This window comes from Rhinopithecus roxellana, chromosome 1 (assembly GCF_007565055.1).
Source record: "Rhinopithecus roxellana isolate Shanxi Qingling chromosome 1, ASM756505v1, whole genome shotgun sequence".
Classification (NCBI taxonomy): domain Eukaryota; kingdom Metazoa; phylum Chordata; class Mammalia; order Primates; family Cercopithecidae; genus Rhinopithecus; species Rhinopithecus roxellana.
Genome location: NC_044549.1, coordinates 101,176,236 through 101,203,162, shown reverse-complemented (window position 1 = coordinate 101,203,162; position 26,927 = coordinate 101,176,236). Strand labels below are relative to the sequence as shown.

The 26,927-nt window shown below is 40.1% G+C and overlaps 1 protein-coding gene across 4 annotated transcripts in view; it reads right to left on the bottom strand.

The window, feature by feature from the left end:
• The window catches only part of PLCH1 (phospholipase C eta 1), a 267,636-nt gene that overhangs the window by 195,265 nt on the left and 45,444 nt on the right, over positions 1-26,927 (bottom strand). For 3 of the 4 annotated variants that reach the window (XM_030928468.1, XM_030928464.1, XM_030928457.1), the window contains one exon: positions 24,234-24,352. In XM_030928468.1, the coding sequence (XP_030784328.1) occupies positions 24,234-24,312 (79 nt within the window). In that variant the 5' untranslated portion in view covers positions 24,313-24,352. Of the gene's footprint in view, positions 1-24,233; positions 24,353-26,927 lie in introns of those variants that run through there. The other variant, XM_030928444.1, reaches the window with a different exon arrangement.

The following is a 26,927-nucleotide window of genomic DNA, read 5'->3' as shown; positions in this document are numbered from 1 at the left end:
TTCCCACCAGGGCCACCCGGCCTAGATTGCTAACTCACCCCTCGATTCAAAGGTGCCAAGCTCTATCCCAGATCCAATTCACCTGTTTCCCATTTTGCACATCCCCTGCCCCAAATTGCAAACCACACTATTTACTTTTAAATACTCTATAGACACTTGGATTTCAAAGGTATATGTGGGCACACACAATGAAATACACGATGAGCATAACCTTCTTGCAAGACTGAATCTGACACACATACATACATGACTGTACAAAATAGCCATTAAGAATTTAGATGGCCAGGCGCGGTGGCTCAAGCCTGTAATCCCAGCACTTTGGGAGGCCGAGACGGGCAGATCACGAGGTCAGGAGATCGAGACCATCCTGGCTAACACAGTGAAACCCCGTCTCTACTAAAAATACAAAAAACTAGCCGGGCGAGGTGGTGGGAGCCTGTAGTCCCAGCTACTCGGGAGGCTGAGGCAGGAGAATGGCATAAACCCGGATGGCAGAACTTACAGTGAGCTGAGATCCGGTCACTGCACTCCAGCCTGGGCAACAGAGCGAGACTCCGTCTCAAAAAAAAAAAAAAAAAAAAAAAAGAGTTTAGGAGCCTCTCTGCCTGGGTTCAAAGACTGACTCTGCCACCAACTAGCTATGTGACTTTGGGCAATTTACTTAAATTCTCTGCTCCTCCATTTCCTTATTTGTACAGTGGGCATAATAATAGTTTCTACTTCAAAATGTTATTGCAGTAATTAATTTAATACACATAAAGTGCTTAGAATCACAATTATATATTATTATTGTTTTACTATTATTAGTCTTGAAATTCTTTACATCAACCCAGACAAGGAGTGGACTTCATTGCTTAATCTGAATTAATCAGTGGTCCGAACATAAGATGGCACCCCAAAATGTGAGATATCTCAGAAATACCCATTCCTGCTAAATAATCCAAGTATTTAATACTCCCAGATAATTTTATACAAAAAGACAATGGTGTTTTCTTAACACAAAATTAGTAACACCAAATAATGAATGTCTTGTTCCTTTGGCTGCCCAGAACGAAAGATGCCCAAAAAGCAAGAGGCATCTTGGGTTTATCTGTCACTCAGTCCTGAAAAGAGGTGAAGAGCAATGTACTCCCGGCTGCCAAGAAGGTTTGGAAAGCCTTCCTTCCAAAGATCCCCCCTCCCCACTCCAATCTGGGGTCAAGAAAGAGGAAGGGGACAAACTTTTTATGTGCTGCCTTTACCCACCGGGAGTCTTGCTCATAATAAGTTCTTCATCCCTCTCACCTCTTGCTCCTGAAGCCCCAGGCTCCTCCCTGAAAAGGCTGACATGCAGGATTGAATATGGAGCCCAACCACACAAGCACATGGCAGGTTTTCTGGGGCACCTTTGACGGCCAAGCCACTCACCCAGGGGAGCGCATAGCAGCTTCATAGGGCAGGTGGGCAAGCTTTTAAAAAGCAATTATGGCCCGTAAGTGTCTGTTTGACCACCAAGGAGCACTCACAGATTTTTGAGAGCCTAGAAATATCTACTCCTTATTAAATACTCCATTCTTAAGCAGTAGCAAATAACCTCCTATGCAGCCCATTCAGAAGAATCATAAAACTTATAAACACCTATCCTGAGGTTGGCAGAGACACTGAATGAATAACCATAGCTCTGAAATCACTCCCCTGTATTCTCCCAACAGAAGATCATGTACAGTATCAAAGCTAGGCCAACAGACCCTGGGGGCAATGGTGCTTCCTCTGATGGATCACCTCAACAATCCTATAGCCTTAGAATCTTTCACGTCTTAACTGGCACCCTCATTCGAAAAGTTTGAGTCTTTTCCAGATTCATTCTAGCACCGTACTTGGCATACAGTAGGTACCTTGTAGACCCTCATCAACTTTCTCCATTTTTAATCATTAGACCTAACATGAAATTACCTTCAACAATCAGGTGAAAAATAAAAAATAATATTTCTGAGTTCAGCTTCTAAATTTACAGTCAGCGAAGGACTTTACACCTCATCTGACAGCATTTCCCTCATCTTTCACACCTGAGTTCTACTTCTGATTTCTTAAAGAAACATCATAAAGTAATAGGCAAAAGCAATGGTTTCCACGGAAGATGGAGAAAGATGTAAGCCCCAGCCTTTTCCTTTACTCACTGCCTGGCCTTGGGTCAGTTATGGGTAGGGTTGTCAGATAAAACAAGACACCCAGTTAAATTCGGATTTCAGAGAAACACCAAGTAATTTTCAGTTAAGTATGTCCCATGACATACTGCATTTTTTCTTGCTCAATATTTTCTGTATTTTTTTTTTCCTGTATTTGTACTTGCTGTAATATTCCTGTATTTTTTCTTGCTAAATCGGACAACACCAAATGGGGGTTGGCGGGGCTGGTGCTCTCTAAACCTCTAAGCCTAAATATCCTCCTCTGGTGATGGCAGTACCTACCTCACAGGGTATTGCTGAAGAGTAAATGAGTGGTAGAGGCCAAGGGCCTAGCCCTAATGACCGGAAAAATAAATACTCCATAAATAGAAGCTAATGCAGTAAGTGAATGGCCATGCCAATCACTGGCTTGATATAACTTCATTTAACCAAGTCTCATTTTTAAAATGTTCTACACAACACTTTCGCCACACCCCAACCTCACCAGTCATATAATTCTAAACTGAGATAAACTTGGAGTGAAAACATGGAGCATATCTGCCCTTAGGGCTCACAAGTCCAATCAGAAAAGCTACTGACACAAACCTAGAAACCATGTCACTTAATGAAACATTATTATAAAAGCTACCATTTACCAGACACCACTCTGCAAACATTATCTTCCCTAATCTTCATGAAAATTCTGCAAGGAGATATATTAGTACCCATATTTAAAAGGTAAGAAAACTGAGATTCAAGTCTGACAAGATGTCCAAGATCACACAGCTGTGATGAACCAGAATTCAAACCCAAGCTGACTCCAGATTTGGGCCCTTTCCCCTAGCTCTGTGCTTTAGGTCCTGGAAACCATCTGTAAGGTTTTAGACCTGATATTGAAATGCCTCGTGTTTTTTTCCCAGCTAGAAAATATTCCCACACAATTCCAGAAGCTGTTAGTGTCTCTGGCAGAGAAACACAGAAATGCTTTAAAAAAAAAATAAAAATAAAAATAAAAAATACTCGGCCGGGTACGGTGGCTCATGCCTGTAATCCCAGCACTTTGGGAGGCTGAGGTGGGTGGATCACAAGGTCAGGAGTTCGAGACCAGCCTGACCAACATGGTGAAATCCCATCTCTACTAAAAATACAAAAATTAGCCGGGTGTGGTGGCAGGCACCTGTAATCCCAGCTACTCGGGAGGCTGAGGCAGGAGAATTGCTTGAACCCGGGAGGCAGAGGTTGCAGTAAGCCAAGATCATGCCACTGCACTCCAGCCTGGGTGACAGAGCGAGATTCCATCTCAAAAAAAAAAGTCATTAAAGCCATAGTACCACTTTAACTCAAAGTATATTCACAGTTTTCATCACAAAATGGAAAGTAGGGGAAAAGCAAGTATAGGGTGCAGCTTCACCATTGAGAGCCTCCAGTCACACCCAGCTACTGCTTCCTAAGGCCTATCCTACATACAGGTACCTCGATAAGGGGAGGATCTCACAGGAACTCTCATACTCTGCTGTTAAGTTGTACATTGAGAGCACAAACTGTAACAAACTTAATGAAGTCATCAGGCAAGATGCAGCAAGATTTGTAAAAATGGTTATGCTTATTTTAGTCAATAATCATTGCTGCTAGAAAGCTACCATAAGGAAATCATTAGAAATATAAACATCTATATAGAAGGATGTATCCTTTGCTTAATATTGGTTATAATAATGAATAACTCCCAACTGTCTAATCGTCTACCAAAAAGGGAATCATTGACTTAAATATACATTCACAATTTGGAATTCTGTCTAACCATTAACGATGTCTGTAAGACATTGCAATTACCTGGAGAATGTTTGACATACTAAGTGAAAAAAGGAGGATACAAACTACCCAATGTTACTTTAATTATGTAAAATATATGTGTATAGACATATAGAATAAATCCTATAAAAACACATGAAAAAATGTTATCAGAGGTTATCCATGGCTATCTCTAGGTGTTTTACTTTCTTCTTTATATGTTACTATATTTTGATTATTTAGAACCAGCATTTATTTCTTTTATACTCAGAAAAAAAAAAAAACATTGTTTTTTAAAAGTGTAGCCAGTTTAGTAACACTAAACTTAGAAAAAGAATATAATCTCTTCCCACTAGTATAATTATGGAGAACTTGCTTTGAGGCTTACTAACATTTATGAAGCACTTTGCTCTGTTCCAGATACTGTTTCTAGCATTGCACATGCCTTAGTTAATCCTTATAATGCCCCTTTGAGTAGATTAGGTACAATCATTTCTCTAGTTTCAAATGTGGAATCTGAGGCCAAAAGCGGTTAAATAACTTCCCCAAGATGACACAGCAAGTCTGTGATAGACCTGGGCTTTGAGTCTCCACAGAATGTCTCTAGAATCAGTGATCTTCACCAGATAAGGTAATATGGAGATCTTGAGTCACTTATTGCCTTCAGTCTCTCTTTTTTTCATCTGACTGTCTCACAGAACAATGAACAGAGCAACCAGAGCTTAATTCCTTTTAGGAAATTTCACTGTGCACTCAACTACAGAGGAAACCCAAAATCATTGCTATAAGTTACATATCAAAATTACCAATGTAGCTATGCAAACACATGAAACCTCAACAAGAATTTTCCAATCTACATACAACCCCAAAGAGCTAGATGCAGGGAAACTCCCAAGTGGATGGTCCAGGGAGATGTTCCCAGGATGAGCAAGTACATTTCCTTTCCATAAAATAGGGTTTTTTTTTTTTACTACCACTGAGATATTGTCCTGTCTGAACCCCTGCTTAGTCTTAAGCTGTTCCAGAGTATTCTGGAGACAATGGGCACTAATCTTTCATCAAAATCCCTTGACCACTCAGCCATCCTTACTCAACTAGCTGTCCTGAGCAGTATCTGGTTCTGAAGCAGAGGGTAGCACTATCCATTATTTGGCCCATGCAAATCACAGAAATAAAAAATGAACTAACTGAAGGGTTAGACTTTAGCCTCTGAGTGTCTGCTAATAATCTATGGGATAGACTGGAAGTATGCTTTCAGTTTTTATTTACAATGGACTCAACTCACTAAAGATGTAGTCATTGCAAACTTGGAGTTAAATGAATGAGAGAAGGTAGAGATCATTTATCAATTCAAACAAGCCCAGCATAGTTCATGCCTGTGGTCTATTCATCATCAGTACATTTGAGGAAATTGCCATTATATGAAGCTCAGAAAGCCCCATAAGGATTGTTTCAGAAAATTGCTGCAGCTTTTATATTAAACCCCAAGGAACAAAATGGAATGCTACTCTGAGTTCATATACAAAGGAAAAGGCACTTCACAAACAAAAATGTATGCAATGTACCTAAATGCTCAATAATGGTAATAATTACAATTTCATCACTCCTGTATGATGCTTGATAAACTCTATGCCTTGCGAAGTCCTCTAGGAACACATAACCCACATGAGCCTGACAGCAACTACAGGAAGGCAGACAGGCAGAATTATCATTCTGCATTCGCAAAAGAGGAAGGTAAGCCTCGGCAGCTCCCTGTGACTTGCCCAGGGCTATAAAATTAGTCAGTGGAGAAACTGGGCTTTCTAATCCAAACACAGTGCTTTTTCCCCAAACCAGGCAAACATGTTTAAAATATTACTGCCAGCAAGAATTGCTAGACAACAGGATAACAGAGTATAACCAAACACTTAAATTACAAACCCAGCATATTACAAAAATTTTAGCCAAGAACAGATGAAGACCTGTAGGGGTGCAGGTTTCCATACAGTGCTTGCTAAATAAGTGCTGAGAATAGCCTACACAAGGGTTTTACTCAGAGAGCAGGCTTACTGTGAATGTTTATTCATCACTGGGGGGAGATAACTCCATATTCTAATGAGACAGAACATGTCCTATAGATCACACACACTTGTCAAATAAACCAGTTTGGACTTCTCCTACATTAGAAACCTGACATGCATCAGTGGACAGTAATTACTACACATTTTTAAGCATCTGAATCCCAAAACAAACTGAGTATAACCCAGATTTAATTTTGCTATGTTCCACAGGACAGAGATGAGCCACTCATTAGCCTGACTACCTCTTTGAATGCTGCCTGCTTGATGACTTATTGATCTCCCCTTTGAGACTCTTGGCTTTAAAATAAAATTTTTCCATTATTTTTTGAAAGACTTGATTGTTTATTGGTCATGTCACTTTAAATGTTATAGGTTAGCATAAAAATTTACAGGCACATGACTGTCAACTTGATGAAGATGTCAATATAATTGAAAACAAAATCTCTGGTAGGCTCAGAACTTGATTTCAACTTGAGCAATCCATGAAAATAACCAAGACCTTGTGGACAAGATTTTACAGACAGGTGCTGTAAGAATCCCAGGATCTTGCAGTCAGAGAACACTAAAGCACACTGAACTTTCTTTGGTAATGACTCAGAAAATATAAAATTCTGATTGACATTTGGGTGCCATGAACTCGTATCCAGATATAAATAAAAGTACCCAGACTTTGTAAATCAGCATCAACTGTTTGAGCAGCTACTATCAGTGCTGATCAGCGTTCATTATAACATTAACAGAGGAGAAATAACTAGAGATAGGTAGTCACATGGGAATCTCTCATGGTTGTTGACAGTGACATATATTAAAACAAATATCTGTCCTGAGGGCTGAAGCTTTAATTAAATTCTCAAAACTTACGTAGTCATATATTCAAACTCCCCCACAGCACTTGGTATGCACTTTTCCCTGAGCAGAAGTCCCCTTACCTCCTCCCTTGGGAAATGGATGACTAGAGTGGAAATGTCCAGAATAAATCCTAAGTGTTTGTGTTCTCTAGCACTCCAGCTAAAAGAGGACTGATGGTTGTATAATAACCACACTTGGACATACCTGATATCTTAATACAGGATATTTTACTATGCCTTAATCTGCCATCTCTGAGTCTAATAAAAGGTAAATGATATTATCTGCCTAGGCATGGCTTGACTTACAGCCAATCAAATAGGGATTACAATACATGCATTCAAATAGGAGATACGGATGGTCATCATAACGCAAACCCCCTACCCCCTTATCCAGCAATACTGAGCCCTGGGATGCTACGTATACAGACCGGTCCCATAAGGAAAGCAAACATAGAGATAACCATAAACTGGGGGGAGCGGGGAGAGCAGAGAAGATGATTCTAGATTATTGAACACAACAGCCGCATCTCTGGGAAGTCTCTACAGGCCACCCAAACCCAAAGGCCTGACTAAAGAGAATTCAAACTTCGAGGCTGCCTCAGAACCACCAGGTCACTTCAACCCCCGCAGAATTCAGGGATGTTTGCTCTGTACTACCAGAGACTCCCCTGAGAACAGGAAACAGGTCTCTAAGGGAGTGGGATGGCCATAAACTCCTGAAGGACTGGAAGGGGGATGCCTCCTCTGAAAATCTAGTTCTGTAATGTTTGAGGAAGACATTTTATTAACAAAAGATGACCTTTAGGGAAAGGATGCCCTTAAATGATTGAGGCAGGGAGACCTCACTCCTCTTTCTAAAGGAAAACCAAGCAAAGAGATTGTACTGGCTCCTCTGGTAACCTGGTAACAATTTTCAATATGTTACAGCTCACAGTACTATCACAACAGTCTACATTCCTAAATTACTCTACAGAATGAAAAATCAACTCCTTTGTCTCTCCCTTGATGAAAGAGAAAGTAGCTCTTCTCCACAACTTCAGCAGTACGATTTTACACATACTAATACTTTTTGCAGTGTCTCCTTACCTCTTTAGCCTTTCTCTTCATATTATTTTCCCCTAACAGTCCTGATTTATTAATTTTGTGTTCTGCCTAAGACATCTTAACAGAAAAATAGACACAGCAACAAGGAGGAACATAACGTAAACTCCTTGAGAGCTAGAACAATGAATGTCTTGCTCCCTGATGTAGCTCCAGGGCCTAGAACAGACCAGAAGAGTAGTGAGTACCAGGAGAAGGTCTGAGCATAGGAATACCCACCCAGACCCAAACTCAGATTCTGGGTAGTTTTCTAATTGTTCCAAGATGCTGGGCATAAAGCAAGACTCAGATCCCAAAGGATAACAGAGGGACTCCAAAGTTGGGAACATGAAGAAAATCAGTTGCTCAATTGTGAGATACGGTAAGGGTAAGTGAGGGGATGAACGGCATGTAGCCTTTTCTCTACAAATCAGGGAGAAGATTAAGGTGGAAGCTAATAATGGACAGTTCCCTTAGGATGAAAATTATCAACTTATTGAAATTTTCCAAATGGCCTTCTGGTTAACACTTCAGCCCAGGGATTTAGGATGAGAGACAGCAACTGTGGTACCAAGAGAATAGAGCTCCTTAGGAGAAAAAGAGAAAGGACAAGTCAATTCCAAATCCAGAAATAATTTAACTCAGTGGAAGAAGAGTTAAGGGGCATAAAGTAATTGGAGACAATGTGATAGTCAACAGATAAGCAATCAAAAAGACTTCAGTTCAAATCCTGGTTCTACCAGTAACTTAACAACCCAAGCCAAGTTATTTTGAATCCCTCTAACCCTCAGTTTCCCCATCCTCAGCAATATCTATAATAACAGATGCAAAAGTTCCCGCCCAGTATGTAAGTGCTATAAGCAAGATGAGCTACATAATCTGCTGGCCCTGTATGAAATGAAAACATGGAGACTTTTTTCCCCCAATTATAAAGAATTTCAAGGTGGCAACAGCAAAGCATTAAACCAAGCACAGGGCCCTTCTAAGTCACAAACACATGAGAAGCTTGGCTCTAACCCTAAGAACGTGGTAGGATTTACGAAAATATTTTTCTCCATGTTTTTTACCTTCCTCTCCTAGGTTCATTTCCCCGTAGAGACCAGTTGAAAAAACATCTTTCAGAAATCAAGGACATTAAAGGGCCTTATCAATGTTAAATTTACTTAAGTTGATAATTATACCATGGGGCAAAGGGCCATGAGGTATGCAACTTATTCTCAAATTATTCAGAAAAAATAATTGTGTGTGTGTGTGTGTGCATGTGTGTGTGTATAGAAAGAGAGTGTACAAGTACACAATGATAAAGCAAACAGGATAAAAGTTAACATAAAGTCCCATGTGTGGTTGAGGAGAAGAAGAGGGAAGGAAGTAGGTAGCAGCAAAGAGGGGCAAGACTGTAAAGTAAGCTCCTTACAGACAGAGGCCATCTGTAGTTTGTCAACTGCTAGATCCCCAGCATAGAATCTAAGTCAATAAATATTTAAAGCATGAAGGAGAAAAGGGAGCAATATCCCTTGTTCAAACTAGCTTGGGGAATAAGGACCCAGGGAAGGGACAAATGATTGATTGTTATGTCAGTGCTTGAGAATAGCAAGCTGCTCTACTTAGAATGAGACCAAGGAATTTCTGAAGCTGTGGACATGAACACACGGTGTGGCATGGTAGGCACCTCACAATGCACCCATATTGCTCAGGGACTCAGTTCTCACCACTCCACTTTCTAATAGTTAGTTAGGCTTAGACCCACCTTCAACCCATCACTGAACCTTTCCCAGCCTCAGCATCCTCACTGATCAAAAGTGAGAGGTTGCCGATTCATCAGTCAAATACTTACCAGGCATCTCCCATGTGCAAGGCTCTAAAGTCACATTCCCTATTCTCTAGAGCTTTCATTCTAGAAGGGATCTCAGAAACTGGTGGCATTAAATATTTTATTGAGGTCCTTGAAGTCTTTCCTAGTCCTGAAAATTCTATACAAAAACTTGGGGCTTTCTATTTAAAAAAATAAACATGAATCTTATAGTGTAACCACTCTCTAAAATACTTGTAGTAAATATATACTCTCTTAAAGGTGAAAGTATACTGGAAATGCCGCTTGTTTATTAACTTCAAAAAATCTGTACACATAAGGCAATAAAATGCTTGACAGCATATATAATAGTCAAATTTGTTTTGGCTGCCAAAATTCTTGCTCTTTGATAAGTCACTCAAATAGCAAGAATTTCAAAAATGTAACAAAGCTCTTTTGCTAGAAAAGACATTATGGAAGATAGAAATACTTTTAAAGCAATAAATGTATCAATGAGAGAAATAATGTTGAAGTATAGATTAATGATTAGTATTAAAATTAAAACAACAAAAGTATTTTAATTTTCTGCTTCAATAGTCCTCCTCATTCACAGTCGACTAGCACAAAAATGGTTTCAAAGGCTAATTTTGTTAAAGACCTTGGAGAAGAGAAGAAATAATTGCTTCTTCATGAATACTAAAGATGATAAAATAGGAAACCAATAACATTTTATCAGTTTATATAAATTAATCTAATTTAGAAATAATTTAGTACTATGATTTATGCAGAACTTGTTCTCTAGCTAAGAGAAAATTTTACTTTACTAGTATCAGAAACATGGTGCCTACAGTTGCTAGATATTAAATGTCTACACTGATTTATATAATTTAGGAGAAATGGTAAGGGATAAGGGATCAAAACTATATTTAGAGACCAAAATAAGAGACCTATGAGAATATTATTTCCTAGATGGATTATTAGAAGTTCAAGCAAGAGGATGTATGTATTAAAAATGGTCTCAACAGGCTGCAAGTTGAGATACTAAGACTAAGTATTTGTCTTTAAAAAATAACCATCCTCCTGTCACTGACTGATATAATTCCCAAGGATCTGAACGCTATTATTTTTCTAGTAGACACACAGAGCCAATACTTTACAGAGTTAAATTCCACAACTAAAGGTCATTCACCTATGGTTTTGCAGAGCAGCAACTCTAAAACCTTTGTGCTAAGAAATGAACTATGTCTAAACATCCTTTGGATTCACAGAGTCAACACTACTACCTAGTAAATTACCATATAGTGAAATCATTACTGGATCTAAATGCTACTTGGATTATGTTACATTATTTGTAAAGTTCAGCACCTGGTTCCCACAGAGAGTTAATAATCATTTATTACCTATGAAGACACAAAAAGAAGTCAGTTGGATGCCACTAGGCAAGGAGAGCCCTGTCTCATAGAGCTCTGCTGCCATCAATGATGGGAAAACAGGACCTCAGCCCTTTGGCAGCTCCAAAGTGAATACTTCCAGACTCACCTGGCCAACACACAGGGGCTTTGAAATGCTTTCACCTAAAATTCCTTTTATGTCACAATATTCCAATGCCATAAATATCTAGCCATTTTTGATAATCAGAAAATGCAGCGATTTACAAGATTTATCCCATAGAAAATCCACTTAGCATTTCATAATACTTAGTTCAGATCATAAAGGCCAGTTGAGTTGGAATGACAGAATGCTGGCTTTTAGAATTAACCCCAGGAGCAAGATGGCAGAACAGAACCCTACACCATTCATCCCCACTGCTGGGACACTCAATTTTAACAGCTATCTGCACACAAAAAAAGCACCATCACAAGAACCAAAAATCAGGTAACAGCTCAGCCACAGTGGAGTAGAGCAAAAAACAGGTGCTTAGGGTGTCTGAGTCCAGGCCTAGGCTCTTGGACAGCATTCCCAGACCTGCCCTGGGCCAGAAGGGAGTCCACTGCCTTGAAGGGTGAGTCCCAGGCCTGTTCTCTCAATTCCCGTATTTCCTATTTCTTTCTGTACCAGTTCTTCAAATTATCCTACTGTGAACTGTGTACTTCTCATTACAGATTAATCAAAACAAAATACTATTAATATGTTCTTTGTCATCTGTTGTTAAGGACCTTCCCAAAGTATTTCTGCTTATCATCAGAAGACTGTGTACAACATTGTGAGGTTAATTAGTGCTCAAAGAATCGCTTGAACTCAGGAGGTGGAGGTTGCAGTGAGCTGAGATTGTGCCACTGCACTCTAGCCTGGTGACAGAGCGAAACTCCGTCTCAAAAAAAAAAAAAAAAAATAGTGCTCAAAGGTATATCTTTGTATCATGTAACAGATATGTTGGTAGTAAAGTTAAGACAAATCACATTTTAAGGACACTAGGAAAGTATATTAAAGGGAATATGAAATAAATTTGTTACAAAAGACGAAAATAACCATATAAAGGTTAGCATATCACTTCCCCCTTCCTCTCTGCAAATAGTCTATAAAGATTTTCATGTACCACTTTTGCCCAAACTAGTATACAATTATATGCTGTATTAAATCAGTAAACTCATACCCAACTGTGTGTACTGATGAAATCAATACTTTGGTCAACCAACAGCTTTAATGCAGTGATTTTTATCCCTCCCATGTCATCAAAATCACCTGAAGATAGATAAATATACAGATAAAGAATGAATAAATGAATGGATGGATGGCAACATTTGAGTCCCATGTTCCAGAGATGATTTAACTGGGCTTGGGTTGAGTCCAACCATCATTGTTTTTGTTTTGTTTTGTTTTGTTTGGTTTTGTTTTGTTTGTTTTAACTTGGTAGCTGGGTGCTTACCACAGCAACATCTTGTTCCGTGCTGTTGCCTGCTTCTTGGGAATACCTTGCTTTTCGTACTCTTTCCCATAGCTGCCTGTGGTTATCAGAGCCTCATTCTCCTCATTAGCAAAATGAGGATAATATTAGTCCTTCCAATCATCAGCATTTTTTAAAAAGCACCCTAGCAGATTCAAATGTATAACCAGATTTGAGAATCACTACTTAGTCAATGATTTTTAAATCATTTTAAGAAAGCACAGACTTAAAACACATTATTGAGATTATAGACTATTTTTTCCATCTTTACTCTTTTCTATGCTTTCCAAATTTTCTACAATGAACCTGTGTTGCTACCATCAGAAAAAATAAAGTGAAAAAATATTTTTAAAGAAAAACAGCAGCAGCCAGGTGTGGTGGCTCACACCTGTAATCCCAGCACTTTGGGAGGCCAAGGAGGGTGGATCACCTGGGGTCATGAGTTCGAGACCAACCTGGCCAATATGGTGAAACCCCGTCTCCACTAAAAATACAAAAATTAGTCAGGCATGGTGGTGTGCACCTGTAATCCCAGCTACTCGGGAGGCTGAGGCAGGGGAATCACTTAAATCCAGGAGGCAGGGGTTTCAGTGAGCCACGATGGTACCATCGCACTCCAGCTTGGGCCACAAAAGCGAAACTCTGTCTCAAAAAAAAAAAAGAAAGAAAGAAAAGAAAAGAAAAACAGCAGCTACAAATTCCCAAGCATAGATGACTCTTCTACATTTTCCTGCTTAATTTATATTCAAATACTGTATTTCTATCCATGTCCTTCTTTTTTAATGCTCCCCCTTCCCTACCCTTCAAGATTCAGTATAAAATAGACTATCATCACAGAAAATAACCATTATCAAATTCATGAATTCAATAGTTCTGTTGAGAAAATACGTGTTGGTCACCCTAAGTCTGGGGTTTTCAACCCACCAAAATCTAATTGGCTGCCCATTAGAATCACATGAAGAGTTCCAACAATTTTCCCATACCCTGGCCACACCCTAGACCAAAAAATCAGAGCTTCTGAGCTGACACCCAGGACATAGTTTGTTTTTATTTTTGTTTTTGTTTTATCCCCAGGTGATTCCAATGCACAGCCAAGGCTGGGAACCATTGATTTAAAGCATTAATTACTTACAAGTCTCCACATCTAGAGATGATGAGCTTCTACTTAGCTTAAAACACAATACCGTGAAATTCTCACATTGGCACAATTTCAAAGAATGGTCATTTGTAGAAATGCATTGATGTTCAATTTCAAGTTGGCAGGGAGTAAAACTAGGACACTAAATAATAAATGTGTTCCCTGCTCTTCCTTTTAATTGAGCATAAGCCACCATCCTTTACATTTCAATGGGAGAAATTCTAAAAACACTTATATATGTCAGTCACATATGCTGACAAACAGACAAAAACATTTTCACGGATTCTGTATTTATCCTACCCAGAGAGGTGTTTACTTCTCAGAGTGATCTTGCTACCTATAAGTCAGGAATGTCCTCTCATAATGCCTGAGATTCTTAGAGGAAAGGCCTAGGTGCTGACCATTTTTCTTGTGTGTAAAGCTGAAATAAAAGTGCATCTTCTTAACTTCTAAAGAAGTCCTATACTGTTTGATTATTCTCCTCATGTACCCCCGCCCCAGGCCTCCTTTCCTCCTCTCTTACTGAGAAAACTAGTGTTTTTTTTGTTCGTTTGTTTGTTTTGTTTTGTTTTGTTTGTTTTTTGATGCAGGTCTATTCCGTGCTCTCTGCAGTAACAATTACCCCACAGACAACACTTACTTCTGGACTGGAGATTTTCAGACACAAGCAGCAGAGAATTTTAATAGTATGCAAACAACTGCAATTAAACAGCTTTACTAATAGTGCTATTTTAAAGACAGAAATCTTCAGTTTCAGAGTCAGATAAAATACATATATATGTATAACCAACATGGAACATCTACAATGAACTCTAAAAGCCTTTTGAAACTACTTGAAGAAATTCTTTTAAAGAAATGGCTTTGTCCTTGCTCAGTTCAAGGCAGTATGCATTTGTAATACATAATATTTTCTAAGGCACACTTGGATTCTCAATGGTCTTCTTTTCCTTCTTCATCTCAGCAAGGATGGTGTATGAGTATTTTTTTTTTTTCCGGCTTTCCTATGGCAAAATTCTGAGTAAAGGCAAGGAGAGAGTTTACAGTCAGAGAATTGATGCATTTCACAGCACAAAGATTAAACACCAAACTCAACAGAGAGTACAAAAATAGTGAAACCGCTCTTATCTCCCTTATTATTATCATTTCCCTTTTTTTTTTTTGAGACGGAGTCTCGCTCAGTCGCCCAGGCTGGAGTGCAGTGGCACAATCTTGGCTCACTGCAAGCTCCACCTCCCAGCTTCACGCTATTCTCCTGCCTCAGCCTCCAGAGTAGCTGGGACTACAAGTGCCCGCCACCACGCCCAGCTAATTTTTTTTTTTTTTTTTTTTTTTTTTTTTGTATTTTTTTAGTACAGACAGTGTTTCACCACATTAGCCAGGATGGTCTCGATCTCCTGACCTCGTAATCCGCCCACCTTGGCCTCCCAAAGTGCTGGGATTACAGGCATGAGCCACCGTCCCTGGCCTTTCTCCCCTATTAAATAAAATATAGAAATTCATTCAGCAATATTTTATTGAGCACCTACTATATGCAATGCATTGCACTGTGTGCTGCAGATACAAGTCAGAACAGTCTCTGATCTCCTGGACGTCGGGTTGGAGAGACAGAAATGAAACTAGTAATCACACAATTAATAGTTTTATTACAGTAATGATAACACAATGAAGCAGCAAAATGAAGCAGCAATGCACAATGACAGGAAATCATAAAGCAGGGCCTGACCTGGTCTGAGAAATCAAAAGAGTCTTCTCTGCTGAGGAGACTTTTACTCTGGGATTGAAAGGATGTGTTCGAAGTTGGCTAAGTGAAGAAGCAGTGAGTTATGTGGGCAAGGAATGCAAAGGTCAGTGTTGCTGGGGAGTAGGGAAGGGGAAGGGTGAAATAAGGTTGGCAAGGCAGATGGGTACCAGGGCAGGAAGGAATTCTGCTCCACACATGTTAACTCTGAGGACCTGGAGAGCATCTGTGGAACCATCAGGTAGGCAGATGGACATCTGAGTATTCAGCATAGAGGGAAGGTTAAAGCCATGAACACACTTTTGGAGTTAGCAAAGACATGGGAACTGAAGCTGTGGGAGTAGGTGAAGCCACTCCACACTAGGCTAGAGGCTTTAAATTAAAAATCTGGATATTCCTTTGAAACCAACAATTTGCACTTGAAATAACCCCAAACATATTTGCTGAAAGGAATGAGCCTAAGAAAATACAAAACATGTCACAGATCTCTATGGGGATGACTTCATCCACATGGTAAGAAGGAACAAACTGCAGTTTTTCAACTTTCTTTTGATAGATGGGAGTCTGGAGGGTTTCATGATTACAAATACAATCACTAATTATTACTAGATCCAAGAAAAAAAATTCTAGATCTTTTCTATATCTAAATTAAACAATTATGTTGCCCTAGAAGAACTCTGAATCTACTCACGGAAAGATTTTTCATCCTCCCATCAATTTCTGTGCATACATTAGAAACAGAGTGGGAAAGACAATTGGGAAAATGAGAGAGCAGAGGAAAACTAATTCTAATTATGGAAATGCAGCTTCAAGAACAAAGGCTTAAATTTGTAACACAGGTCTAAGGGGAAATAATTCTCATAAGTAACCACTTAAAACATGAAAAGTCTGCAAATCTGAAGGAAAAAATGATAGTTTTTTATACACATTATTTCTTCTTTCTAATTGAGTAATTAGAAAATTACGAATTCCAATTGCCAATTAGAAAATTGGTATTCCCAAGCATAAAGGAATAAAACAATCAAGGGCCTTTCTGCCTGGCTGGACTCTCAATGGCCAAAGGTTTAAGAGAGAGTTTGAGAGTCTCATGGAAAAGGCCATCCAAGACGTTAACTTGGCAGCAATAGGCTTGTTTCAGAAAATTGAAAGCTAAAACTTCGAAGAAAGAACACTGTCATTTCTCATCCACCTGGGCTTCCCATACATCCAGATCTCCAATTTGCCATTTAAAGAGCACCTTTTCATCCCCTCCATGGTTGCAGAACATAAATGACCTTGCATAGAAAGCATGACAGAGAGATCACAGTGGGTTCAGTTATCCAGAAAAATTCCTTCACTGAATTAGATTCCCGATGAGGAATAGAGGCTGATACACCTCAACATGGATTTTTATACATATAGATCATTGCTTGGGTCTGATTAATCCAGCTACATAATGTTGCAAAGAGCAAACAGAATAAAGAACACCAGTAGCTTTAGGGAAATTAAGTCGCCCTAATCTAAAATGTTAGTGAACAAGGACGTGCCTAGAGTGGCTCTAGGAGTCCAAGGAGAGCTGTCAGTGGTTGGGGGGGCTGGGATTTCATCCATCAAAATCACGTTACCTGAGCCATTGTTAGGTGTATAATATCCTCAATGCCCAGGGTGGCAGAGATGGCACTCTGAGGAGTGAAACTGGAGGAAATACCCCTCACCCCAGAAACAAGCACGGGAAGAGCTATGAAAGAATGACTTAGAGATTGCCTAAGTTGGTAACGTATGGGAGCAGCCCCCACAGTGTGAGAAGAGACTGTCGTCAGTAGGTCTGAGAAGAGCAAGGGGCAACTTCACACCCCATTCCATCTTTCAAGCCCTTCCAGTCTGTAGAGCTCCACATGAAGAAATACGGAGAAGAGAAAGGGCAGGAGCCAGATAGTTGCCCCAGTGTCCTCAGGGGCACAGGAAGCTGTGCTCCAGCCAGAGGAAATTGACAGCAGAGAAGGCATGAGGCTGAAGCAAGATGGCAGGTCCTCTCTGGAGGGTCCTTGGTAACAGAGGGAGCCAGGATAAAACTGAGAATCTACAGATGATGGAAGCAGAGGGAGTCTGGATCACCTCATTGCTGCTGACATACAACAGGGACATGTGGGACAAAAGGCCCCTGCTCTCTTCCTTGTACCAAAATCTGTGGAACAGGGCCTTGAATTCTCCTTCAAGGGGAAGGAGTATAGCAGAGACAGAGGCACCCCCACCTTCAACCACCAACAGCCAGGTCAGGGCGTAAGGGGGCTTAATGAATCTGAGATTGAAATTTTAAAATGGACTGGACACTTAATTGCCAAAATTAGCCAGAAAGTAATAGAATCTACCCAAGATGCTACAATGGGACAAAGTATTTTCTGAAGCATTCACTGAAACATATATGCTGCACTAAGTTGAAAATGCTCAATAAACCAGTTACAAATGGAATGCTCATCATAAAGAAAGACCAAAAAAAGGAAAGAACTTTAGATTTTAAAATATAAATAAGTAGCATTCACTGAGAGGCTTTCATTGAGAATTTTTATATCTCCAAGACATCAAAGAAGAGCATATGTTCCCAAAAGGTCATAGAACAAGTATATTTCATACCAGCTCACATTAAAGGTTGTTTCCTTTGTGTTCTAAACTAGACATAAATATCCTCTTTTGTAAGGCCTAAATGGATGGCTGTGATTTCCTTCAGACAGGGGAAGAAGAAAAGGAGATAAATCAATGTGGTCAGTTAACTCATAGCAAATTCTCCAATTAGTCTCTGTTTAAAAGTAGGGTAAGTAAGGGAGGTAGACAATCTCGCATTTCTTAAAATGTTAGCACTTAGAAACTTAGAGGTCATTTTCCCTAAATGCCAGCATTTTGCTGATACGGAAAACTTAGTCCCAAAGAGAACAACTCACCCAGAGTAACTCAGCCAGTGGGAGCCCCTACAAAGTGTCACACCTGGGTCAGGCCATGCCTCCCTCTGTCTAAATCTTCACCACCTGCAAGATGCACCTGAACATCATAGGCCTGAAAGGATACCTGCCCTGATGCTTTCTGCTTCAGTGGCCATCACTGGAAGGTGGAGAGCCTTGTGGGTGGGGCCAATAAAAGAAATCTACTGGGCAATGCTGCTTCCAGAATTAGTTCTATTATAATTTATAAAACTTAAATGATTCAAATATATTTTCTCCCTTAAGGCCTATCTTCTTTTTTTTTTTTTTTTTCTTTTTTTTTTTTAACTCTTCCTCTTCAATTTGTCTTTGAAATTTTTCCCTGGTCCTCTCTAATAATTTAATGATAATACTTTTAATCTTTTATCTTTTTTTTTTTTTTTTTTTTGAGACAGAGTTTTGCTCTTGTTGCCCATGCTGGAGTGCAGTGGCGCCATCTCGGCTCACTGCAACCTCCACCTCCCAGGTTCAAGTGACTCTCCTTCCTCGGCCTCCCGAGTAGCTGGGATTACAAGCGCCCACCCCCACACCCAGCTAATTTTTTGTATTTTTAATAGAGACGGTTTCGCCATGTTGGCCAGGCTGGTCTCGAACTCCTGACCTCAGGTTATCCACCTGTCTTGGCCTCCCAGAGTGCTGGGATTACAGGCGTGAACCACTGCGCCCAGCCTGGGATTACAGGCGTGAACCACTGCGCCCAGCCTGATACTTTTAATCTTAATAATGTTCACGAAATCTTGATTGTCATTGCATTAATAGGAATTCTATGTGCACAAGTATTTTCTGGACCTAGAAAAGGATGCTTATAAAGTTATGGCTGGAAAAGCTAGGCTTTGATTCAGTAAAGAAATGCCACTCTAACATAAAATCTAGTGATGCCCCACAAACCGAAAGCAGGCAGGCTGCCAAAGTCTAATAAACTGGCTGAAATCAATTGGAACCCTAATTCACTTTTGCATAATTTCATTCTCCTTGCATATTTACCAGTCAGAATCTGGCATTCTTCTCTTTTCTTCCAGTGCAGATGGAACTCCAGTGAGGGAGAGCTTTTCACTCTTCATTGTTTAATATAATCACATTTGTCCCGAAAGCTTGTGTGTCAGTCCTAGATATTGGTCTCTCCATGGCCAGGAGAAACCTGTGACCATTCACACACACACACACACACACACACGCACACACACACCTCTCTCCCCTAAGGGAAATGCAGCATTTTGCCAGTGCAACACTAACTACAAAGTTTACAGTCCAAAAAGAAATCTTATCCTCTCTTCAATGCCATCTTGCCAGCCTTTCATTCTCATACCCCCGGTCTGAAGAACACTTCCATCTATCATACACCTATCTTGATGTTTGACTACACAGAGACCTCACACCTTGCTGCTACAAGGGAACTTTACAATCTGGCACAATTGTAAAGCACTTGAAAGACAGGGAAACTGGCGGCCCCAGAAGTGACATGAGGCTACACAAGTTAGTTGTTAAACTTGGATTAGTACTAGTCTTCAGGATCCCATTTCAGCCTACTTTCCTTTACAGACTAGCGGTCAAGTTTCTACCCTCACATCACCAACTAGGTCTGTGGTCAGGAAGGGGAGGCTGGATAAAAAGTAATCATTTAATTAATTAACTAAGTCAATTAGTTTTCTTAAAATGTAGTTCTGAGGCAAAGTAAAAGTATTAACATATATATATAGGGCAACTTCTTGAAAAGGCATACTGCATAAATATTTAATAAGAGAATTACCCTTAATTTTATCCCCAGATAGTAAGAGATACTCCTAATTCAGTCCAAAATGTTTCTAGTCTAGATTTGTAATGGTTATTCAGAAATATTCGTTTAACAACATGATGGCAACAAAAGTAAATTTTCCTATAAGAAGTTGAGATGATACCCTAATAACTTACGGGAAAGCAATTAATACTTTTTCCAATAGTACAATTACAACTAGCAGTACGTGAAAACAAACATCAAGTCACTTATTAAGGAGCTCAATTGTTTGGAAAGGCTTATGTGCATAAGAAATTGCATGTGAATATTAATTGCAAATACACTGATCACTGGTTAATAATCAAGACTGCATCCCAGGTCAGAAAAAAAAATACTGCAATTCACTGAAAGCAAGAGAAGCAGCTGAAGATACAGGCAATTTTCAAATCAGGATAAATCATGAAGGTATAAGCCATTAAGGCAAGGTTCATATGGCACCAAACATTCTTTGCTCAAGATTTTTTTCTATTGCAAACATATTAGAAGAATAAAAGTCAAGTAGGGGAAGATCCCGGAGATTAGTTTCTCTAATAGGTGCAAATTCCTTTGGGTTTTTCCAAAAATTCAGGCAAAAGACAGACAAGAGGGAAATAGAAAAATTCATCATTCCTAACAAGGTTTCGCTCATCATTGGACATAGAAGTCAATTCAACCAACCAGTTCATTTCCATTAAGCACTATTTCCCAACCTTTCCAATATTTCATTTCTGCCTCAGAAATGTGAAGATGAAATAGTAAGTAGATAAAAGACCAGACATAACCGAACTCTTAATAGTAGGTTTAATAGTCTCTTTCTCTTTGGGTTCTGGGATTGTGGGTAATACTCTAAATTGTTCCCAGTGAGAATATACCACCTCTATAATCAGAAAATGAGGCTATGAATATGCTTTATGAACTGTGAAACTACACAAATGTTACATTTTTATTTTTGCTGCTATTGACCATTTTAGAGTTCTCATTTTAATGTAGCTCTTTTATCCTGGCAACACTGCTGAAGTCTGTCTGTAGAAAAAGAACCTGGCTGGCATCATTTGCACATCCAAGTATGCTTATTCCAAAAGTCTATTATTCTACACGGGAAATGGTTCTTTCCTGTTTATGGAAGAAGTTTTGTTTCTTTTTGTTTTGGTTGATTTGGTTATGTAAGGAGAGTTATCAACAAAAACAAGGAGAAGCCAAAGTGAATAAGCAAAAGCGTGGTCAGTAAATGTTCAAGAAGCCCAAGAGAAATCTGACATTTCCTACTCAACATGTCCTGTCCCCTTTCTTTTCTCAGAAATGTTCTGAAAGCCTCTACAAAGACATTATCACCAGAGCTCCCTTGGTTTAAAATATCCCAAGACTTCTCACAATTCTTCCTTAAGTTAAGCAAGTTCCTATGTTAACAGATTCTTTTTCAGCAGAGATAGAAGAAGAGCAAAAGGCATCTTTATTTCCTGAATTACAACATATCCTGAGGCAAGGAAATCCAAAATGATATTTTACACTATCAGAAATATATAAATTTATTGCTGTATTATAAATGAATAGAATCATTGTTCTAATCGGCTTTGATTCTTTTAATCTTGGGAGGATTTAATATCTCTTAAACCCTTTCGAAAGAGTAATTCTCGAATGTTAAGAAGTAACCAATTCATATTTTAAGTATTATACTGCCCCCTTGTGTATCTTGTGTTTAGTGAAAAGGGAGCTCAGACAATACAGTAATTATAATTCTCAGAAATACTTCAGTGGGTCGGCCGGGCGCGGTGGCTCAAGCCTGTAATCCCAGCCTGTAATCCCAGCACTTTGGGAGGCCGAGACGGGCGGATCACGAGGTCAGGAGATCGAGACCATCCTGGCTAACACGGTGAAACCCCGTCTCTACTAAAAAAAAAATACAAAAACTAGCTGGGCGAGGTGGCGGGCGCCTGTAGTCCCAGCTCCTCGGGAGGCTGAGGCAGGAGAATGGCGTGAACCCGGGAGGCGGAGCTTGCAGTGAGCTGAGATCCGGCCACTGCACTCCAGTCCGGGCGACAGAGCAAGACTCCGCCTCAAAAAAAAAAAAAGAAAGAAATACTTCAGTGGAATCTGAGTTTAGAACTTCTATGGAAACAGCCTCAAAAATCATTGAGACCAGCATGCTCATTTCACAGAAAAGAGAACTGAGTTCCTGAAAGATTATATAACTTGTCCAACATCATACACTGCTAATCAGTAACACAGTAAATACTGGTATATAGAACTTAAGCCTCAGAATGTTAATTTTTTTTATTAAAATGGAGATGGCAGCCTGAAAGAAGAAAAAAGAGTGAGGTGTTGGAATTAGGCAGATCAGGATTTGAATTTTAGGTCACCATTTCACAATCTCCAAAAGCTTTAGTTCCCCCGTTCATAAAATTGGTTGAATAATAGCTATGGCAAAGTCCTTGAAAGGATCCAGTATGACAATGTTAATGTTCATCAAGCCCTTAGCATAAATATCTGCAATATAGTAATAAACTAATTGGTAATATGACTATAAAAATACATAGAAAATTTTTTAAATCATTATACCCTTTGAGATCTCTGAATAAAGGTATTCTAAAATAATGAAAATAATAATGAGTTTAAGGCACTTAAATCTAAACTCTTTAAAAACTGGCACAAAATAAAGCTTGAAAAAAATAAGCCTAGTTCTTCTAACTCCCGTGATTCTTCTATTATCATGTTTACTCTTTTTTAATACAAATAAATTTGCAACAGAAAAATACATAAATGAAACACTGCATGAGAGATAAAGCAATGAACAGGACCCTTGGCTAAGGCTCAGAGAAAAGCAACACAGAACCTCAGTGCCACAGTGTCAAGTCGCCATTGCCACGTCTCCTCTGCTGAGGGCATTTCACCACTGGAATGTCAAGAGAATCAACCTGGAAAGGTGGAGGCAGAAATTTTCATGCTGACCTTGCTAATACCTAATTAGTTACATCAACTTGGGCAGTTATTTCATCTGTTTCTCTTCATCTGTAAAATGAAGTCATTCTCTATGAGGCCTTTTACTGAGGTGGTATAATGAATGTTGAAAAAACACTATAAACACTAAAGTGCTTAATAAAGTAAGGTTAAATGTGTTATCTTAAACTTAGTTTAAAGCAATAATAAACATTAAGTCTGTCATCAAATTGGGGAAGACTTCAGAACAACCAATCTTAGAAAGGTGAAAGCAGCTTAGATTACAGGATTCTGTTAAAGACCACTCCACTGCCCCTGAAATCTGTCTCTTCCCTCTACAGTTCCACGGGCCTCTGATGGAGATTACTCCAAAAATTCTGGCACCACATAAGTCTTTGGCTTTTAAACCGGTTTCACCCTAGGGTATCTTGACAGCAGGATTGACAGAGCTTATCCCTGACTGTATACCACAAACAAACAGATACCAGCAGGGTACAGGCAATTTGTCTTAGTTTGCCATGAAAATGACTAATACTGATTCCTCTCTGATTCACAGCAGCAGTCCTCTACCCTGATAGTAACAGTTTAGGACTGCAAACTGTTCTGTTCTGTTTTTATATGGGACATAATATACAGGTAAGTCTTAAAGCCCTAAAGGACAGCAATAAAACTGGGTGGACTTCTCTTCAATAAGTGTCTAAAGCAGATGGCCACAAGCACCCTCTAACATCTCAGTTTGGAAGGCTACGCTCTGCTAGTAATAAGCATTGACTGGTGATCCAGAAATATTAACTGAACAATATATGGCCCTCACCCAAAATAATTACAAACATCAGAAAGGGATATCACTGGAGTTGACAGTGTGGTAGAAGAGGGAAGGCACTGGTACCAGCTACCCCACCAAGTAGAGAGAGAGAACACTATTGTAGTTGTTGAGGTGGGGCCCATTGCTTACAACTGGAGATAGTAAGTGCAATGGGACTTCTTGGGTAATTATTCATAAACAAGTTAACTCAAGCCTTGGTTCCATCCAACAATTATACCATATTTGCATCTAGAGTGCTAGAATAAAAGGCCTGTCAGAAACAAAATAAAAGATCCAACTATATAAATACAAGAGACAGCTTACCATGAAACACACTGTTGTCCACCAGAAAATGCCTGCGGTACTGCACACAGTTCTTTTTTTCCAAGTTCCAATAACTCATTGTCAGAAGATTTCTGGCACAGCATCAAAACCAAATTGCCCTGTCAAGGGAAACAGAATGAGACAAAAATGAAGAAAACGGCAGCCACACGTTCACGCTGGTAGCATAATGCCATCGGTTGCCCAGCATTACAGGGCAACACATACGGCGTACAACTTCTCCCCACATGGAGCTGGAATCCCCCAGGCCCTAAGAAATTTCCCACAAGTCTTCCCAGGGTCTAGAATGTCATTCAGCATAACAAAACAGTAACTTTTTCAAACCACCTTTCAGGGCTCAATGTTACCCGTCTCCAGGGGAAATAAACCTACCAGCAGGGAGCAGGTTTCAGGAATGGTTTATGTGCTCCCGGTCTCACTCCCAGTAGTCCAAGATCCAAACTAGTCAACACTGGTAACATCTCAGGAAATTTCAGTTGCAGGTGGGGAGGCAACTGACAGGAACGAAGCTATCATTCCCAATTCCTGAATTTTGTGTCAGTACAGCATCCATGTGGCCACGAATGAACCAAGCACATTAATACAACGAGCCTTCCTCTTTTTGGTGCATTGCTGGTGCCCATTCAGGACCGCTAGGGCCTGGATCTGCCCAGGCTGAACTCAGTGGTGTAACTAGAGCTGGGCACAGGCCTCGGCAAGGTAAACTAGCAGTGCCTGCTCCTACATAAGACTTGCTCCATCACAGACACAGGGAAACACAATGCTAGCTAGAGCAACAACTTGAAAAGCAGAGATCTGAGTTGATGAATTAAATTCCTCCAAAAGCTGACGTGCATAACCCTGAACAAGGCCTCCTTTGTTCACAGGATTTGGCTAAAGCAACTTTTCAGAATTCCAACCTCCTTTCTGTTCACAGAATAAAGCCAGGCAAAATCAAGCAAGGCTGGCATGAAGCAAAACCCACAGGTGGGAAACAATTTGTCATCTTCCTACTAAAACAACCTAGAATTTTGTAAACATACCCCAGGATGAAATCACTTAGTGAAAAATATATATGTATTATCAGAGCGTTGTCTATTCATTAATGGAACAATTGGTGAAGGCTCCTGAAGCTTTTGTCAGAGCTTCTCCTTGGCTCCCTATGACCCATCCTTAACCCACCCCACCAGGGATCTTACCTAATTCTTGCCTATCCTGCCTTTTCTCTGGCTGCATGCTGGACTCGCCACTTCTTCTTGCCTCATACCCACCTGGCTAATCTAACTGCTTATCCTACTCCCTCATGCTGAGGGAGTCTTACTACTGTGTGGAACTGACTACAAAATACAACAGAATATAGGTAATGATAAAAGCAACCCAACCTCTGCCCTCTCTCCTGCCAATACTATATACTACAAAGGTCTCTTCTTTTTTTTTTTTTTTTTTTTTTTTTTTGAGACGGAGTCTGGCTCTGCCGCCCAGGCTGGAGTGCAGTGGCCGGATCTCAGCTCACTGCAAGCTCCGCCTCCTGGGTTTAGGCCATTCTCCTGCCTCAGCCTCCCAAGTAGCTGGGACTACAGGCGCCCGCTACCTCGCCCGGCTAGTTTTTTGTATTTTTTAGTAGAGACGGGGTTTCACCATGTTAGCCAGGATGGTCTCGATCTCCTGACCTCGTGATCCGCCCGTCTCGGCCTCCCAAAGTGCTGGGATTACAGACTTGAGCCACCGCGCCCGGCCAAAGGTCTCTTCTTTAAAAAGTATTTTTAGTTATACAAATAATGCAGTTATATATGTTCATTAATTTTAATAATGTGTATTTGTTTATAGTTAGCAAAATATATTCACATACATGACTCTCATTTGCCCCTTATTAATCTTCTGAGGTGAGTACTGTTTTCTCCTTCTACAACATTAAAGAAGATGACAAGGTGTTAGAGATTAACTGATTCACCCAACGCTGCTAGGAAAAAATAGTAATGAGGCTTGAAGTCATATCTTCATATTCCAAAGTCAAGCCATAATAGGAACTAGGACTTTACAAAATGAGCTGGTTTAAAAAATACAATCTGACGGCAGGACGCGGTGGCTCAAGCCTGTAATCCCAGCACTTTGGGAGGCCAAGACGGCCAGATCACGAGGTCAGCAGATCGAGACCATCCTGGCTAACACAGTGAAACCCCGTCTCTACTAAAAAAAATACAAAAAACTAGCCGGGCGAGGTGGCGGGCGCCTGTAGTCCCAGCTACTCAGGAGGCTAAAGCAGGAGAATGGCGTGAACCCGGGAGGCGGAGCTTGCAGTGAGCTGAGATCCGGCCACTGCACTCCAGCCTGAGCGACAGAGCGAGACTCCGTCTCAAAAAAAAAAAAAAAAAAAAAAATACAATCTGGGCTGGGCACGGTGGCTCACTCCTGTAATCCCAGCACTTTGGGAGGCCAAGGTGGGTGGATCACGAGGTCAAGAGATCAAGCCCAGCCTGACCAACACAGTGAAACCCTATCTGTACTAAAAATACAAAAATTAGCTGGGCATGGTGGCGCACACCTGTAGTCCCAGCTATTCAGGAGGCTGAGGCAGGAGAATCACTTGAACGTGGGAAGCGGAGGTTGCAGTGAAGTGAGACAGCACCACTGAACTCCAGCCTAGTGACAGAGCAAGACTCCATCTCAAAAAAAAAAAAAAAAAATCTGGTGGCCAGG